General features: G+C 46.7%; 1 protein-coding gene across 2 annotated transcripts in view; it reads right to left on the bottom strand.

Annotated features, from left to right (window-relative positions):
- The window catches only part of wrap53 (WD repeat containing, antisense to TP53), a 50,790-nt gene that overhangs the window by 9,005 nt on the left and 24,079 nt on the right, over positions 1 to 17,706 (bottom strand). For both annotated transcript variants that reach the window (XR_014620504.1, XM_084329556.1), the window contains exon 7: positions 2,904 to 3,127. Coding sequence is in view for 1 of the 2 variants with exons in the window: in XM_084329556.1 (XP_084185682.1) it covers positions 2,904 to 3,127 (224 nt within the window). In the remaining variant the exon portion in view is untranslated. The remainder of the gene's footprint in view (positions 1 to 2,903; positions 3,128 to 17,706) is intronic.

The following is a 17,706-nucleotide window of genomic DNA, read 5'->3' as shown; positions in this document are numbered from 1 at the left end:
TATATACTATTATACAACCTGGAAATGGATCGGGTATTTCTACATCCCATAATAGAAAAAATTCTGTTCCACGCTCATCTTCCAACGGCGAGAGGAAGCTACGGTGAGTTTCAGCGTTATTTTGTAATGTCTTCTATACTAACTGCTCTAATGATCATATCACCCACACTAGATGAATGATATAATGTTGCCCACGGAATTATAAACGATCCCCCGCCCATCCGGTCAACATCAGATCATACGTAGTAACTTCTAGAAGTACGTGCAGTTGACATTTTTTATCTCGCACAGATTCCTACCAAACTGTATTTGATCATCAATATAATGCATTTAGGGCTATAAATCAAGTTCTGGAGAAAGCTGGAGAAAGCTGCAGAAAACGATAAAAACATACTTAGACCGTATTTTAGTATGAATATGTGAATGAAAAAGTATAACGTTGCTACACCCTGAACAATAGATATAGGACTTTGAATGGGCCATGGTAATGTCAATTTAGCAATACAATTTAAAAAGTTATAGCCCTGCAAAGAAGGGGAACTTCTCCATGTTAAATAGGGCTGGCGAGGGATGGTAAATTATGAATTTAACCCCGGCGATCAAAGTGTTAAATGTAAACTTGTATTTTTCTTTTCTTGTTTTCTTCACTGGACACCTTTTTGAACGTGCCTGTGGCTTTTTTCTATGGTTTTCACTGGTTTTGTTGTGACAGGTGCACACCTTCTTGTCGACGGACTGAACAAATCAACCGAGGGAGGGGAGGGATTACAAATATGGGGTATCTGAAGAGAAATCGCCAGCAAAACAAACCAATCGATAATGGAGGAGAAGGACATTTTTGGCAGTTTCCGACAAAACTCGTTAGTACGACCAGGTCTTACCACGACAAGATATGAACAGCCACGCCTGGAGGCCTGTGAGTAGTGTGTAACGTTAGCTGAGGTAGCCACGCCTGGAGGCCTGTGAGTAGTGTGTAGCGTTAGCTGAGGTAGCCACGCCTGGAGGCCTGTGAGTAGTGTGTAGCGTTACAGTAGCTGAGGTAGCCACGCCTGGAGGCCTGTGAGTAGTGTGTAGCGTTAGCTGAGGTAGCCACGCCTGGAGGCCTGTGAGTAGTGTGTAGCGTTACAGTAGTTGAGGTAGCCACGCCTGGAGGCCTGTGAGTAGTGTGTAACGTTACAGTAGCTGAGGTAGCCACGCCTGGAGGGCTGTGAGTAGTGTGTAACGTTAGCTGAGGTAGCCACGCCTGGAGGGCTGCGAGTAGTGTGTAACGTTACAGTAGCTGAGGTAGCCACGCCTGGAGGCCTGTGAGTAGTGTGTAACGTTACAGTAGCTGAGGTAGCCACGCCTGGAGGCCTGTGAGTAGTGTGTAACGTTACAGTAGCTGAGGTAGCCACGCCTGGAGGGCTGTGAGTAGTGTGTAACGTTAGCTGAGGTAGCCACGCCTGGAGGGCTGCGAGTAGTGTGTAGCGTTAGCTGAGGTAGCCACGCCTGGAGGCCTGTGAGTAGTGTGTAGCGTTAGCTGAGGTAGCCACGCCTGGAGGGCTGTGAGTAGTGTGTAACGTTAGCTGAGGTAGCCACGCCTGGAGGCCTGCGAGTAGTGTGTAGCGTTACAGTAGCTGAGGTAGCCACGCCTGGAGGCCTGCGAGTAGTGTGTAACGTTAGCTGAGGTAGCCACGCCTGGAGGCCTGCGAGTAGTGTGTAGCGTTACAGTAGCTGAGGTAGCCACGCCTGGAGGCCTGCGAGTAGTGTGTAACGTTAGCTGAGGTAGCCACGCCTGGAGGCCTGCGAGTAGTGTGTAGCGTTACAGTAGCTGAGGTAGCCACGCCTGGAGGGCTGTGAGTAGTGTGTAGCGTTAGCTGAGGTAGCCACGCCTGGAGGCCTGCGAGTAGTGTGTAGCGTTAGCTGAGGTAGCCACAGTCAAAGTTATCCATTCTCTATGCAGGGTTCCCATAGACATTGCAAAATGAAATTCAAGGACTTTTAAGTACTTTTCCAAGCACTATTTTTCATTTTCAAGGACGCGGAAAAAATTGGAAAAGCAGTCGGAGCGAGCGAGACAGCGACTCGTCAGATTTGATAAAAAAAATAAAAAATTCTTGATCGAGAACAATTATATCATGGATGAACAGAAATTTCAATGCGAATGGTCGATTTAAATTTCAATTACTTTTTAAGCACCTTGTTAAAAAATGGGCCGTTTAAGGAATTACAGGCCTAGAGTTTTTTTTGTAAGAAATCAAGCACTTTAAGCACTTCAAGGACCTTGTGCGAACCCGGTTATGTAACGTTAGCTGAGGTAGCAACAGTAATCAGTGCTATCACTCATTGAGCCCTGTGCACTTTCCATTCTCTATGTGTACACCGCCACACCTCGCGTTTGAGCGCAAGAAACAGGTATCCAATGTGATCACAGCCTCACGCTGGCCCTGGCTGAACCCATTACACACTGAATTGAATTGATATAAGTATAAGAATTGAAAATGGGGGACCCTGATGTAAACAAGACAAACGTCTTTCTCTGGTCTGCATCCCCTTAACAATTGTGTGTATTGAGCCGTACTGTACCCATTCTGCAATCTGTTAATAAAGTTTTCAATCATTCATTCATTAATTCATTCAACCCGGCTAAACCCATTCAACCCGGCTAAACCCATACAACCTGGCTAAACCCATTCAACCCGGCTAAACCCATTCAACCTGGCTAAACCCATTCAATCTGGCTAAACCCATTCAATCTGGCTAAACCCATTCAACCCGGCTAAACCCATTCAACCCGGCTAAACCCATTCAACCCGGCTAAACCCATTCAACCCGGCTAAACCCATTCAACCCGGCTAAACCCATTCAACCCGGCTAAGGACAGAGTCTTTCACCTCTCCCTGAGTTCTAGCTAAGGAACCGACCTACGGTGGGCCTCTCCTCGCAGTCCCTGCCGGGCCGGTCGGTGCGGAACACCCGGACCATCTTGTCGAAGCCGCAGTAGAGCTGCGAGCCGTCAGGGGAGAAGCAGAGGGAGTGGGCCGCCGTCAGCTCGTCCAGGTGGTTGTAGGGTCTGAAGCTGGCCCGCACGTCCCCGTAGAAGGCGTCCCACACGTGGACGGGGTTGTCACGGCTACTGCTGGCCAGACTGCGAGGGACGGGGCAGAGGGAGACGGAAGGGGACAGAGACACAAGACAGTGAGATAACTGACTGAAACAGGACTGGATGGCCTAGAAGGCGACAGTGGCTCAGGAGTAGGGGTGGGAATCGCCAGAGACCTCGCAATATTTATTATAAAAAAAAAAAAATCAATTTTTTTTTCAGCTGCAAAGTAAAACTGTCAACATGTTTTATCTAATAAAATAAAGTTCAGTCTGTTCATCTCACTTCAATCAATTGTATTGCAGAACATGGCATTTTCTCAAGCAGACAGATGTAAACACTGTAATCTGTGTTGCATGTACCTGACAAACTGAACTGTTTGTATTACAGTTAGGGATGCTCGATATTGGCTTTTTTACCGATACCGATATACCGATATTGTCCAACTCTTAATTTCCGATACCGATATCAACCGATACCGATGTATGCAGGGTTCCCCCCCCCAAAAAACGGAATAATTTCAGGTAATTAACATTACATATCTCTTGTTGTGGAATTAACACAACATTATGCATACTTTTGACAATAAATAAAATCAGAATTTGTTCTTACTTGCTTGCCTGGGTAAATAAAGGTCCTAGAAATGTAAAAAAAAAAAATTTAAAACCGATAGATATTTTCCGATAACACATTTTAATGCCGATATCGGCCGATAATATCGGTAGGCCGATAATATCGGACATCCCTAATTACAGTCATATTCCAACTTAACTGAATGCACATGTGTGTGTGTGGACTACTGTACTATTACAGGTATTGAAATGAACAATGCAACTTCCTTATACAAAAAAGAAAAATTATGAATAATTAATAATATTAAATAATAAATAATAATAATAAATAATAAATAATAATTAAATATCGATACAGTATCGCCACGCAAAGTATCGCGATACTACTACGTATCGATTTCCCCCCCCACCCCTACTCAGGAGGCAGATGGAAACACGTTGGGTCAAGGGATGATATTAGGGACGGATGATGTCTTACTGAAATATGACCGTGTCCACAGTGAAACATCACGATGGATGATGATAATCGTTCTAAAAAAGGTACTATTGTTGAAAAAAAATTATTATATACTTTCTTTCTTATACTTTGTATATGTATGCATGTTGGATATTAATGACTGTTTATGTTTTGCACACTTGAGCCCCTTCCTCCTCAGCTTCTCACCTGGTCTTTCCTCACTTCTCCTCCCTGTAGCATAAACGCTCCCCATCAAGCACATCATCGAATTATAAAACACAGGTTAAAGTCTAGTCATAATGATGGAACTACGGATCATAATGGCTCCACCTCCCAGCTCTACACAGCTCTTACCCTTTAAACTACACCTCCCAGCTCTACACAGCTCTTACCCTTTAAACTACACCTCCCAGCTCTACACACAGGGAACAAACTTAACTTTTTGACTTACCAGCCATTTGGCTGGTAGATTTTAAAAACTACTAGCCAGGCAGATTTTTTACCAGCCAAAAATCCAATTAGTATTTATATTGTAACGTTTGGCCACTTTAAATCATTGAACAGAGAGAGAGAGAGGTAGATAGATGGATAGAGAGAGAAGGCAGGCCTGAAAACCTACCTGTTCAAAAAGGCCTTTGACTGTTAGCTTTTTATTTTAATTTTATTGTGCTTTTGTTTTTAAATTGTCTGTTTATACTATGTTTTTAATTAACTATGTTCTATTTTTATCTTATTTTTATTCTGTATTTAATTTTATTTGTTTTACTAATAATTATTTTATTTCTATTTATTTTAACTGTTTTAACCATGTAGTGTAGCACAAAAGTGCATTACAAATCCAATCTATTATTATTATTATTATTATTATTATTATTATTATTATTATTATTATTATTATTATTATTATTATTATTATTATGTGTGGCTGCCGCCCTGGCGGACATCTGTGCTCTACTGAGTGCACCTTTCTAGTCTAGAGAGAGCGCGCTGATTCCCCGTAGCTGAGCAGCCCAGGTGTTTTGTCAACACAAGTTGGAAGGAACCCTGGAGGAAGCGATATAAGGAAACGAATTGCCAATAAATGTGAAGTTATCTTTGAACCTGTTGCAGGGAATATGCCTCCTCCACATATTTGGTCAAATGCGAAATAGTAAAATATCTGAGCACAATCCAAAACGCGATTGCAGCGTTTTCTTGTAGGCTAAATAAAGGGTGATGTAAGACCTCATGTGCGTCTCATGTTACAAACTTGACATCGTGAGCAGAGCGCATCTCATTTACATTTAAAGTCACACACACACACACACGCATTCAACTCACCATGACCTGTGAGCAGAGCGCATCTCATTTACATTTAAAGACACACACACACAGTTTCACTTTCGTTTCAACTCACCACTCCCGCATCATATTAATGCCGACCCATGCAGTGGATTTTGTTGGCCGCCAGATGGCGCCCAGACCTTAATTTATGACGGCCAAACATTAAATCTACAAGCCAGTGGCGCTGGGCGTGTAACTATTTTGTACCCTGTCTACACAGCGCTCTCTTACCCTTTAAACTACACCTCCCAGCTCTACACAGCTCTCTTACCCTTTAAACTACACCTCCCAGCTCTACACAGCTCTCTCTTACCCTTTAAACTACACCTCCCAGCTCTACACAGCTCTCTTACCCTTTAAACTACACCTCCCAGCTCTACACAGCTCTCTCTTACCCTTTAAACTACACCTCCCAGCTCTACACAGCTCTTACCCTTTAAACTACACCTCCCAGCTCTACACAGCTCTTACCCTTTAAACTACACCTCCCAGCTCTACACACCTCTCTTACCCTTTAAACTACACCTCCCAGCTCTACACAGCTCTCTTACCCTATAAACTACACCCACCAGCTCTACACAGCTCTCTTACCCTTTAAACTACACCTCCCAGCTCTCTTACCCTTTAAACTACACCTCCCAGCTCTACACAGCTCTCTTACCCTTTAAACTACACCTCCCAGCTCTACACAGCTCTCTTACCCTTTAAACTACACCTCCCAGCTCTACACAGCTCTCTCTTACCCTTTAAACTACACCTCCCAGCTCTACACAGCTCTCTCTTACCTTTTAAACTACACCTCCCAGCTCTACACAGCTCTCTCTTACCTTTTAAACTACACCTCCCAGCTCTACACAGCTCTCTCTTACCCTTTAAACTACACCTCCCAGCTCTACACAGCTCTCTTACCCTTTAAACTACACCTCCCAGCTCTACACAGCTCTCTCTTACCCTTTAAACTACACCTCCCAGCTCTACACAGCTCTCTCTTACCCTTTAAACTACACCTCCCAGCTCTACACAGCTCTCTCTTACCCTTTAAACTACACCTCCCAGCTCTACACAGCTCTCTCTTACCCTTTAAACTACACCTCCCAGCTCTACACAGCTCTCTCTTACCCTTTAAACTACACCTCCCAGCTCTACACAGCTCTCTCTTACCCGTTCAACTCGGGCCCCAAGAAAAAACAAAAAAACAAGAGCCTTTTCAACTCCGATTGTTAAGCGCTGAACTAACGGCGAAACATCACCGCTGCTCAATTAGACAAAAGGAAACGAGCCGCTTCCACCGCCGCCGAGCCGCGCTCCCCCCCGCACCGCGAGACCCGGCTTTGTTCCGCCAACAGGGAAGCACCCAATTATAATGCTGCACCGCTGCTGGCTTGGAGCGCTGCCCAGAACTCGCACAACTCAAGGCGCGGGCAACAACAGAGGCCCTTCTTCAGTCCCTCTGCAGGGGGGCCCGCAATAACACACGGTCCTGGCAGATGGAGAGATAGAGAAGGAGGAGAGGGGGTGAGAAGGAGGATAGAGAGAGACAGAGAGAGACCAAGAGAGACACAGGGGATATAGAGACAGAGACCAAGAGAGACACAGAAAGACCAAGAGAGAGACAGAGAGAGACCAAGAGAGACACAGGAGATAGAGACAGAGACCAAGAGAGAGAGAGAGAGAGAGAGAGAGAGAGAGAGAGAGAGAGAGAGAGAAGCTAGGGGATACCGATACCAGGCTGAAGTACTCATACTTAGGGTTGGGCATCGTTTGGATTTGAACGATTCCGGTTCCGATTCAGATTCTCCATATAGATTCCTGTTCTGAACGATTCTCGATTCCGATTCTTTGAGGTGCAGGTCACAGCTTATTTCGCAGGAGAATTTTCTATTTTTTTGAAAATTTTACATTTCTTTCATACTATTCACATTTTCAGTTGACTTGATACAGTTTAATTTGGTTGCTGTACTGTAACTAGGGATGCACGATAATTATCGGGCCGATATCAGCAATTATGACGTCATCCCGATAAACTCGATAACGTTATTAATAGCTCCGATAATATAATATATTTTTTGGTAAAATAAAATGCGGTGTGGGTGAATTGGAATGAAGTGCGTTTGTTTTGACTAAAGTCTCCTCCCGTTTTGTCAGTACTGTGCTACGACTGACAGCGTGTGGTTTAGGAACAGGGCGTTTTACACAAATCCAGCGCTCCCTTTCTTGGCTGTGACGTGCCACGCAAGTTAACGTTAACAACAAAGATGGCCGCGTCGGTACTCGGAGTTTCAGAGTAAAAAGATCGCTTGCTATTTGTAATAAATGCAATGCAGACGTTCCACAAGACAGACAGACCGGCGCATGCAGTTCAGCGTCGCGGAGCATTTAGCCTGCTGGCTACCTAGCTCCACTTCAACCAGCATCGGGAGCTCCAGCAGCTTGTCGATGTGCTAATAGCCTCAGCAAGCTAATGTTAGCTGGCTCCAGCAGCTTGTCGATCTGCTGGAGCCAGCTAACGTTAGGTTGCTGAGGCTATTAGCACATCGACAAGCTGCTGGATCTCCCGATGCTGGTTGAAGTGGAGCTAGGTAGCCAGCAGGCTAAATGCTCCCGACGACATCAACAAGCTGCTGGAGCCAGCTAACGTTAGCTTGACTGGTTGCTGGCTAACTAATGAAGCTACTCGTCCCGGGAGATAACGGCGCTGCCTGGCTGGTTGTTGGCTAACTAATGTAGCTACTCGTCCCGTGAGATAATGGCGCTGCCTGGCTGGTTGCCCTTCTGTCAAACTTCTTTAATTTAGCAAACGACTCGTCAATAGGTACAAGCGGGCCCCCAACACCGTGGCGGTGGTGATGCCGCAGGTGACCCGTTGTGGTGGTGATGTGAGGTGGTGATGTGTCCACTCAAAGCCTCTTTTTCAAGGCTCCGCTTTGAAAAAAGAAGAACAAAAAGCTTCGAGCGTCTTAGGTTGGATGCACCACAAGCTGTTGACGGATTGTGAATTTTCATTTGGAAAAATAAATATGGTCACTTTATCAGTCAAAACTGTTGTCTTGGCTTTTGTTTCTGTTGTCTGGTTAGGTCACATTTAAGTTGGTGTTAAGTTATTGTCCTGGGAAGTCTTTTTATGTATTATTATTGTATTGTGATATGTTTTGTTTCATGTTGAAAAAAAAGAATTGTGATCAAAAAAAATATATACATTAAAAAAGAAATTATAATACAATAAATATCGGTTATCGATATCGGTTATCGGCTTGAGGAGCATAAAGTTATCGGTATCGGTGTCAAAAAAGCAATATCGTGCATCCCTAACTGTAACTAGGGTATTAATTAACAAAGTAAATTATTATTTTTTTTAAGAATCGCAATGCAGATAAGTTAGGAACCGGTTCCTAATTAGAACCGGTTTTCGGTGCCCAACCCTACTCATACTGCTCATCAAAAAAGGCCAGGGTTTCCATTGTAGAGCAGCTCCCCTTGTGGACATTGTCGATAGTGCTATAGGCAGCCTTACGGAACATTCTACTTTAGTCTCGTGTAAAAGCCATGCTAGTCCATTCTTGTTTTATGTGGGACATTCGAAGTTTCCAAACCATAATTTATTGTGCATCAAAGAGTAAGTTGGTGCATTCTTAGAATATGTGAAGAACTTTGTTATGCATAATTCTTTAGACACATCTCTTGTATTTGTATATATTAGGGATGTTCGATATTGTCTTTTTTACTGATATCCGATATAGTCCAACTCTTAATTTTCACTGGTTAGAGAGCATGTGCCGATGCATTTAGCTATGAAGCCCCTCTAGCTCATGGAATGAACTCCAACAGTCCTTAAAGCTCGAGGGCGTTTTCACACCTGTAGTTCGTATGCTTTGTTTTCCGATTCAGGGACTAATATCACACACTTGCCCCTTGGTTGGGTTTGTGTTCACACGGCTGTGTTAACACTTTCTATGCCACTCACGAGTTTTCTCGGAATTATTAATATCTCGTTGAAAGCCACTCACGAGATTTCTCGGATTTTTTTTATTTCTTTTTTTAGCGATCTGAAATCATATTGCATCACGCGAGCCTACCCTAGTCTACCCGAGCGCCGCCGGCGATCAGATGTGGAAAAAAGCGCCCCCCCTATCGTCTCCCAGATGACCTAAGGGATTTTGGAATGGACTCAATGAAAATGGATGGGGAAAAAAATCCTGTACTCCACATTTTCCAGTCCACTGATGCAGCCGGGGTTATCAGAGTTCATTCTGGAGCCTCTGAGCCCCGCGGAATCATGTGTTCTACTGTATCACGTTGGATCTATACACTTATCGATTTTTTCGAATGGTGATCAGGAATTGGAATATACCAGTTGGATACCATCTGATGTCAGGTAAGGAATCTATGTTATCAGTGTTAGGATAATCAGACTCATTTTGATGAAGATATAAGCTGTTTTGTGAAATGTCCTCCATCGGTTTCACTGTAAAAATCCAAGAGGAAATGAACACGGCGATTATCCGTGCACGGCTCGAATGGGCGTGCGTGTACGTATAATATTGATCATCTAGCGTTTATTTGAAAACGATTCATAAATAGGCAGACAAATATCAACGTTCTGGAATATTCCAGTAAAAGACGATTATCATAGAATGGCCCAGAATGGACTGTTTTTTACCTCAAAACGGGTGCTTTTCAAAATGCTCTCAAACGGAAATGAAGCGATAAAAAACCAATCTGCCTTGACAGCACTGACTGGAGAAGGATTCTTTGATAAGCGACGGGCAGATTAGACACATAGCCATAATTTAAAACATAGATTAGGCGATATTAAGGTTAACATTGGCGCCGATGGTGGCATTCAAGCGCTAACTCTGGCGCCTCCTCCTGGCACTGAAAGTGTTAATTAACAGCCGACCAAAACTTGTAAACAAACGCCACGCGCAAGCAAACTGTTCCCTCATTCAGCTCAAACTAACCGATCTTGGGGAGTAAACGCTCCAGGTTTCGAAAACGGCTCCAAACGAACACCCTGAGATTCTCCCCTCTGTCGCAGAGTTTAAATCCTTGATCTCAAGAGCTCAGTCAATCAACTAGATTCTTACGCTTCTTATTTCTGGCACTGGGGGAGGGGGGGGGGTCACCCGTTCAACATTTGGGTCACCAACTGGGCCTTTTAACCCCCCCCCTCTCTCAGATCCTCCAACCACCTGCCTGCTCTCGCTCCAGGGGCCTGGGTGCAGATCAGCTGACCTGCGGTAGCGATGGCCGCGCCCCGTCAGCTCCCACTAACATCCTCACCCTCGTTAAGAGGCAGGGAGGCCTGCAGACGGATGGCTTTTGGCAGACACACACACACACAGGCCTCTTAAGGCCTTCCACATAATCACCTCCTCGTGCCCCAGGCCCCCCCCCCCCCCCCCTCTCTCCTCTCACCCAGGAAAGGCTGTGTGCTGGCCGGGTGGGGCGGTGCCCATGCTGGGCCCCGATCAGAGAGAACCATCGGAGGAAGCGCCGGGCGCTGTTGGCAGCCTGGTCCCGGCTCGTTAAGAGGGCCCTCTACCTTCCGTCGCCCCGCAACGACATGGGGGAAACGGCAGGGCATCATTCATGTATTTTCCACCCCAGCGCACACAGTCAAAAAAATTCAAAAAACAGACTATGTCATAATTACGGCATGGTTCTTAAACGGCCCCGCCCGAACGCGCACCACGCAGCGAGAGAGAGAGAGAGAGCGTGTGGGAGGGAGAACAAAGGCAGAAGAGAGGAGCCCGAAGTCTGGAACTCACGGGGGCCTTTAGGAAACGCGTTAGCGGGGTCGAGGCGTCCCCCCGAGCACTACGGGCCTGAAACAGATGGTTTAACAGGAGGCAGACGGGACCGGGGGCACACTCTTCACTCAGACTGGAGATGATCCGACACACTCTCCACACAGAGGCAGACGGGACGCGGGCCCCGCTCTTCACTCACTCTCTCCACACAGAGGCAGACGGGACGAGGGCCCCGCTCTTCACTCACACTCTCCACACAGAGGCAGACGGGACGAGGGCCCCGCTCTTCACTCACTCTCCACACAGAGGCAGACGGGACGAGGGCCCCGCTCTTCACTCACACTCTCCACACAGAGGCAGATGGGACGAGGGCCCCGCTCTTCACTCACACTCTCCACACAGAGGCAGACGGGACGAGGGCCCCGCTCTTCACTCACACTCTCCACACAGAGGCAGACGGGACGAGGGCCCCGCTCTTCACTCACACTCTCCACACAGAGGCAGATGGGACGAGGGCCCCGCTCTTCACTCACACTCTCCACACAGAGTTACAAAGATGGCGCCGCAACAACCGGCTGCCTGTCTGTACGCTCCGTCGAGACTGTGTTTACTTTTGTTAATATTTATAGTTTTTAGAGTTTTGTTTGTACCAACTGTTGGTGCATCTAACGTGTATGACCGTCAGTCACTCATAGACATTGGATTACGGGAAACTTACCAACTGGATTACTCACTGGACCAGCTTTCCGAACCGCAACAATGGCCTGAAGAAATTCTCCGGAGAGTAGGACCAGATCCTTTGTTCCTTGATCCCAGGAACAGGGGAACCAGACGGCGTGGGAAGAGGGCTGGGATCCGTAACAGGCTGAGATCCAGACGCCACCGTACACCACTGCCCAGTATATTGCTAGCCAATGTACAATCAATTGACAATAAACTGGATGACATCCGAGCAAGGATTCAATATCAAAGAGACGTTAGGGACTGCAACGTCCTCTGCTTCACCGAAACATGGCTCACACCGGAGGTTCCAGACCACGCAATTCAACCGGCAGATCACTTCTTTATCCATCGCAAGGATCGGACATCAGCAGAGTCCGGTAAACAACGTGGAGGAGGTATTGCCTTCATGTTTAACAAAAATTGGAGCGATCCAACTAACGTGAAGGAATTATCCAACCACTGCTCCCCAGAACTGGAATATATAACCATCAAGTGTCGTCCTTTCTTCCTCCCGAGGGAGTTAACGGCGATCGTCCTGATCGGAGTGTATATTCCACCGCAAGCCAGCAACAAGGTTGCGCTCTCCAGACTCCACGACGAGGTAAATAGAATACAAATGGCAAATGTTAACGCCGCCATTTTAGTGCTGGGAGATTTCAATAGCGCCAATCTGAGAAAGGTATTGCCTGACTTCTATCAGCATGTGACTTGCAACACCAGAGGCGGTAACATCCTAGATCACTGTTACACGCAATTTAAAGGTGGCTACAAGGCTCATTCTGATAGTGGCTTTGGTAAATCAGATCACGCGTCCATCTTTCTTTCACCAAAGTACAAACAGAGAATTAAAAGTACTCCTGTAGTCTCGCGAGAGGTGCAGAAATGGGATTTGACGTCAGAGGAGACGCTCCGGTCCGTGTTTCACTACACAGACTGGAATGTGTTCCGCGACACAGATAACATTAATGTCTACACGGAAACAGTGCTGGACTATGTTTGTACTAGGGTGGAAGAAACAATCCCCACTACCAAAATGAAAGTTTACCCAAATCAAAAACCCTGGGTAGACAAATCCGTCCGTGAAGCTCTGAGAGAGCACACCAAAGCATACAACGACGGCCTAGTGGCAGGCAACATGAATGACCACAAGGTGGCGCGATACAACGTAAGGAGGACAGTGTCAGAGGCCAAACGGCGCTACAGGGATAAAATTGAACTCCAGTTTGAACAAGCTGACTCTAGAGCTATGTGGCAGGGGCTCAAAACGATGACAGACTACAAAGGCGCCTCCCTCAAACTGAACAGTGACATCTCCTTAGCAAATGACCTCAATACCTTCTATGCGAGGTTTGATGCTGGTAATAACAACACCAGCTCACAAGCCACGGCAATGGGGGGGGGGGGGGGGTCGGCTGCTGATGGAGGCGCAGTGTTCAGGGTAACAGAGCATGAGGTGAGGCGGACCTTTAAAAAAGTGAATATCAGGAAGGCAGCAGGTCCGGACGGCATCCCCGGCCGCGTCCTAAAAGTCTGTGCCGACCAACTGGCCCCAGTATTCACTGACATATTTAACCTGTCCTTAGAACAGGCTGTCATCCCCACCTGCCTGAAGAAGTCCACTATTATCCCTGTACCCAAAAAATCCAAGCCTGCTTGCCTCAACGACTACCGCCCTGTAGCTCTCACCTCCATAGCCATGAAGTGCTTTGAGAAGCTAGTAAAGGGCTACATCTGCTCCTCCCTCCCCATCAACATGGACCCCCTGCAATTTGCATACCGCCCCAACAGGTCCACGGAGGACGCCATAGCCCATGTGCTGCACACAGCAGCATCACACCTGGACAAGAGGCAGGGGAACTATGTGAGAATGCTATTCATCGACTACAGCTCGGCATTCAATACCATAGTCCCCTCCATACTCATAGCCAAGCTCAGGGACCTGGGCTTGGGCTATGACCTCTGCCAGTGGGTCTTGGACTTCCTGACTGGCAGACCCCAGGTGGTGAGAGCAGGCAACTGCACCTCCTCATCATCACCCTCAACATAGGGGCCCCCCAGGGCTGTGTTCTGAGTCCCCTCCTCTACTCCCTGTACACACACGACTGTGTGGCTCAGCGGAGTAGCAATACAATCATCAAATTTGCTGACGACACAGTGGTGGTGGGCCTGATCTCTGCCAACGACGAAAGGGCCTACCTGGAAGAGGTCAAGGTCCTGGCGGGATGGTGCCAGGAAAACAGCCTCTCCCTGAACGTCAGCAAAACAAAAGAGATGATTGTGGACTTCAGGAGGTCGGGGGTCAAGGACTACAGCCCCCTCAGCATCGACGGGGCACCGGTTGAGAGAGTCAACAGCTTTAAGTACCTCGGAGCCTACATATCCGAGGACTTGACATGGACCACACACATTGACAGTGTTGTGAAGAAGGCACGACAACGCCTCTACTTCCTCAGGCGCCTAAGGAAGTTCCAAGTCAGCCAGAAGATCCTTAAGAACTTCTACTCATGTACAATAGAGAGCATCTTGACCGGCAACATCACCTCCTGGTTTGGGAATAGCACTGCACAAGACCGAAGCAGACTACAAAGAGTGACACGTTCAGCCGAACGCACAATTGGAGGGGGGCTCCCCACCCTCCAGAACATTTACAACAAGCGTTGCAAGGGCAAGGCTAAGAGAATCATTAAAGACTCCAGTCACCCGAACAACTGCCTCTTTGAACTGCTGCGGTCAGGCAAGCGATACCGGAGTCTCAAGGCGAGCACAGAAAGACTCAGAAGAAGCTTCTATCCCCAGGCCATCAGGCTGCTAAACGAACAATGAATGAACACTACACAACAACAACCACCAAACGCACATAGCACACACATCCACACGCACACACTCACTTTAAACAAACACACTGTAGCACCCACTCCACACACTTTATAGCACACACCCACTTTAAACAAACACACTGTAGCACCCACTCCCCACACTTTATATTTATGGATGAAGGATTGCACTACAACTCGTACACCTTACTGTAAATTGTACCTAAAATTGTACCTCATCCCATTTCTGCTTTGCACTAGATAGTACTGTACATTAGTACACTGCATAGTATTGTGTATTGTATATTATATGGTAACTCAGAACATTGTACATATGTCTATACCGAACACTGTGACCTCATTTTTCTTCTTCTAAATTCATGCTATATTATGTTATTATGTTATTTGATACTATCTTGTCTAGCACAGTCTCTGGAGCGTAACAGTAAGAAGCATTTTGTATGAAAGTATTCTGTACTTCTGTATGACAACTATTAAAGAACTTGAACTTGAGGCAGACGGGACGAGGGCCCCGCTCTTCACTCACACTCTCCACACAGAGGCAGATGGGACGAGGGCCCCGCTCTTCACTCACACTCTCCACACAGAGGCAGACGGGACGAGGGCCCCGCTTAGAGCTGCCGCGGTATCGGTATTACCGCGGTATCGCTGTTACATCATGCCCACCGCAGCGTTGGGCTGAATACCGGCATCACAGCTGTTTTTTATTATATTATTATTATTATTACGCTCTCGTTGGGCTTGCGGCTCTGCAGATATACCCTACTTCTCTGTCGAGATTCCAAGCGACCCTATTGGGTACCAGAAAAGTCACATGAAACACTGCAGACCACTGATTGGTCAGAAGAGATACGCGTCACATGCTTGGAGCATCTTGCAGTGCTTTTATTTCCTGAATCTCAGCCATCACAACACGGCTAATAGTACGTTAGCTCCCACCGGAGACCCGAGTGGATTACCGACGCCGTCGCTCCTCAGGGAACGAGGCATAATGATTTTACTGCAACGAAATGTTATAATAAAAGCCCTTCGTTCTATACACTTGTCTGATTGAAAACTTTATTAACAGACCGCAGAATGGGTACAACTCGGCACGCTCTGAGCAAAGAAAGGAACTTAGATATTAATTGAGTAACGCTTGCCTTGATATGGTCCGGTAAATACGAACGTGTAACTATACTAACGTTAATGCCACAAATCGAATGCCTTTGTAATCATAAGTAGTAACGTTATAATAATAATAAGAAGAAAGGGTCGGGGGGGTACCGACACAAAGTGAACGGCGCACGACCAGAGGGGAGATTTCGAATCCGTGTTTCACTTTTAATAACGAATGCGTGCATGCCGAATCCCAAACAATATTCATGCTGCAAAGTCATCCTCTAAAGATAGACATTTAGACTAGAGGCAGGCTATATGCTATATAAAGAGTAGACTACAAAAAAAATGCATTCAAACTTTTTTTTTGTGTGTGTGTGTGTGCGGTAATACCGCGGCGGTAGGAAATATTTTGCAAATGTGTGCGGTAAGGAAAACATCAATACCGCGGCAGCTCTAGCCCCGCTCTTCACTCACACTCTCCACACAGAGGCAGACGGGACGAGGGCCCCGCTCTTCACTCACTCTCTCCACACAGAGGCAGACGGGACGAGGGCCCCGCTCTTCACTCACACTCTCCACACAGAGGCAGACAGGACGCGGGCCCCGCTCTTCACTCACTCTCTCCACACAGAAGGCTCCAAACACCAACTCCAAGGGGATCAGAGACAGAGTCACACACACACAGCTTCCTCCTCTTGTGAAGGAGTGTCTTAAGTTCGGCTGAACCAACCACACACACACAAGGGCTGTCAATGAATATTCTATATTAAAACTGTAAAATAAAACCACAAACATTTGATTGTGTTAAGTTATTATTCGATAACCCAGCTCCGTCTTCCTCTCCACTTCTCACGTGGGCCTGAAGGAGCTGCATGACTGACAGGAGACCGTCATTCATTTGATCTCGCTCCGAGAGAGACTGCCTCGTTCTCAGTCTAGCACCACTCTCTCCTCACATGCCGAGAGGTGGAGAGAGAGAGAGAGAGAGAGAGAGAGAGAGAGAGAGAGAGAGAGAGAGAGAGAGAGAATACATTATTCTATATGGAGTTATGTTGATCTTAAAGGTAATTTATTTTATTAAAATAAATGTGACCTATACTAGTCATGTCTCCTGTTGTAGTGGTTCGCCCTCTTGTGGACACATTTGCAATAATAGATATTGGAATGGTTCCAAACTACAGTATGTGATTTTTATTTTTATTTTTTTAAAGGAGTCGTTTTTATTTTGTTTTTTTTGACAGCCCTAACACATGCATGCACAAGTGTGAGCAGTGGCACAGTCCTGCTTTTTCCAACTGTGCACCATTGCAAAAATCAAAGCCTTCCTCTCCCCCAGCGACCTTCAGAGGCTCATCCTCACTCTGATTTTCTCAAGACTGGACTATCGCAACGCCCTCTCAAAAACATCCACCGCCTTCAACTCGTCCAGAACGCAGCCGCCGGGCTCGTGTCGGGCACCAGGATGAGGGACCACATCTCGCCTACAAAGCCTTAATCGGTCTCGCTCCGGCGTACATGGAGGAACTCCAGGTCCGCTCATCCAGCTCCAGATCCCTCTGCCTTAAGATCCCACAATCAAGGCCGGTGACCAATGGTGAACCGAGCTTTCTCAATCGCAGCGCCGAAACAAGCTCCCGCTAACCATGCAAACACTCTATGGACTTTTAAGGCCATGCTCAAAACTCACCTTTTCTCCATAGACAATCCTTGAGCTAGTTTTGTGTTACAGGTGTCGTTTAACATCACATCATGGTTTGGAGTGATGCGTGGCATCAACCGGAAACCTCTCGACAGGGTCGTTAAGGTCAGCGGCAAGATCATTGGGAAGGACCAGGAGCCACTCAGCAGCATCCACAAGAAACGG

The sequence above is a fragment of the Notolepis coatsorum genome (genome assembly GCF_963971535.1).
Source record: "Notolepis coatsorum genome assembly, chromosome: 1".
Lineage (NCBI taxonomy): Eukaryota > Metazoa > Chordata > Actinopteri > Aulopiformes > Paralepididae > Notolepis > Notolepis coatsorum.
The sequence above is the reverse complement of the archived record's forward strand: the minus strand, read 5'-3'. Positions and strand labels throughout refer to the sequence as shown.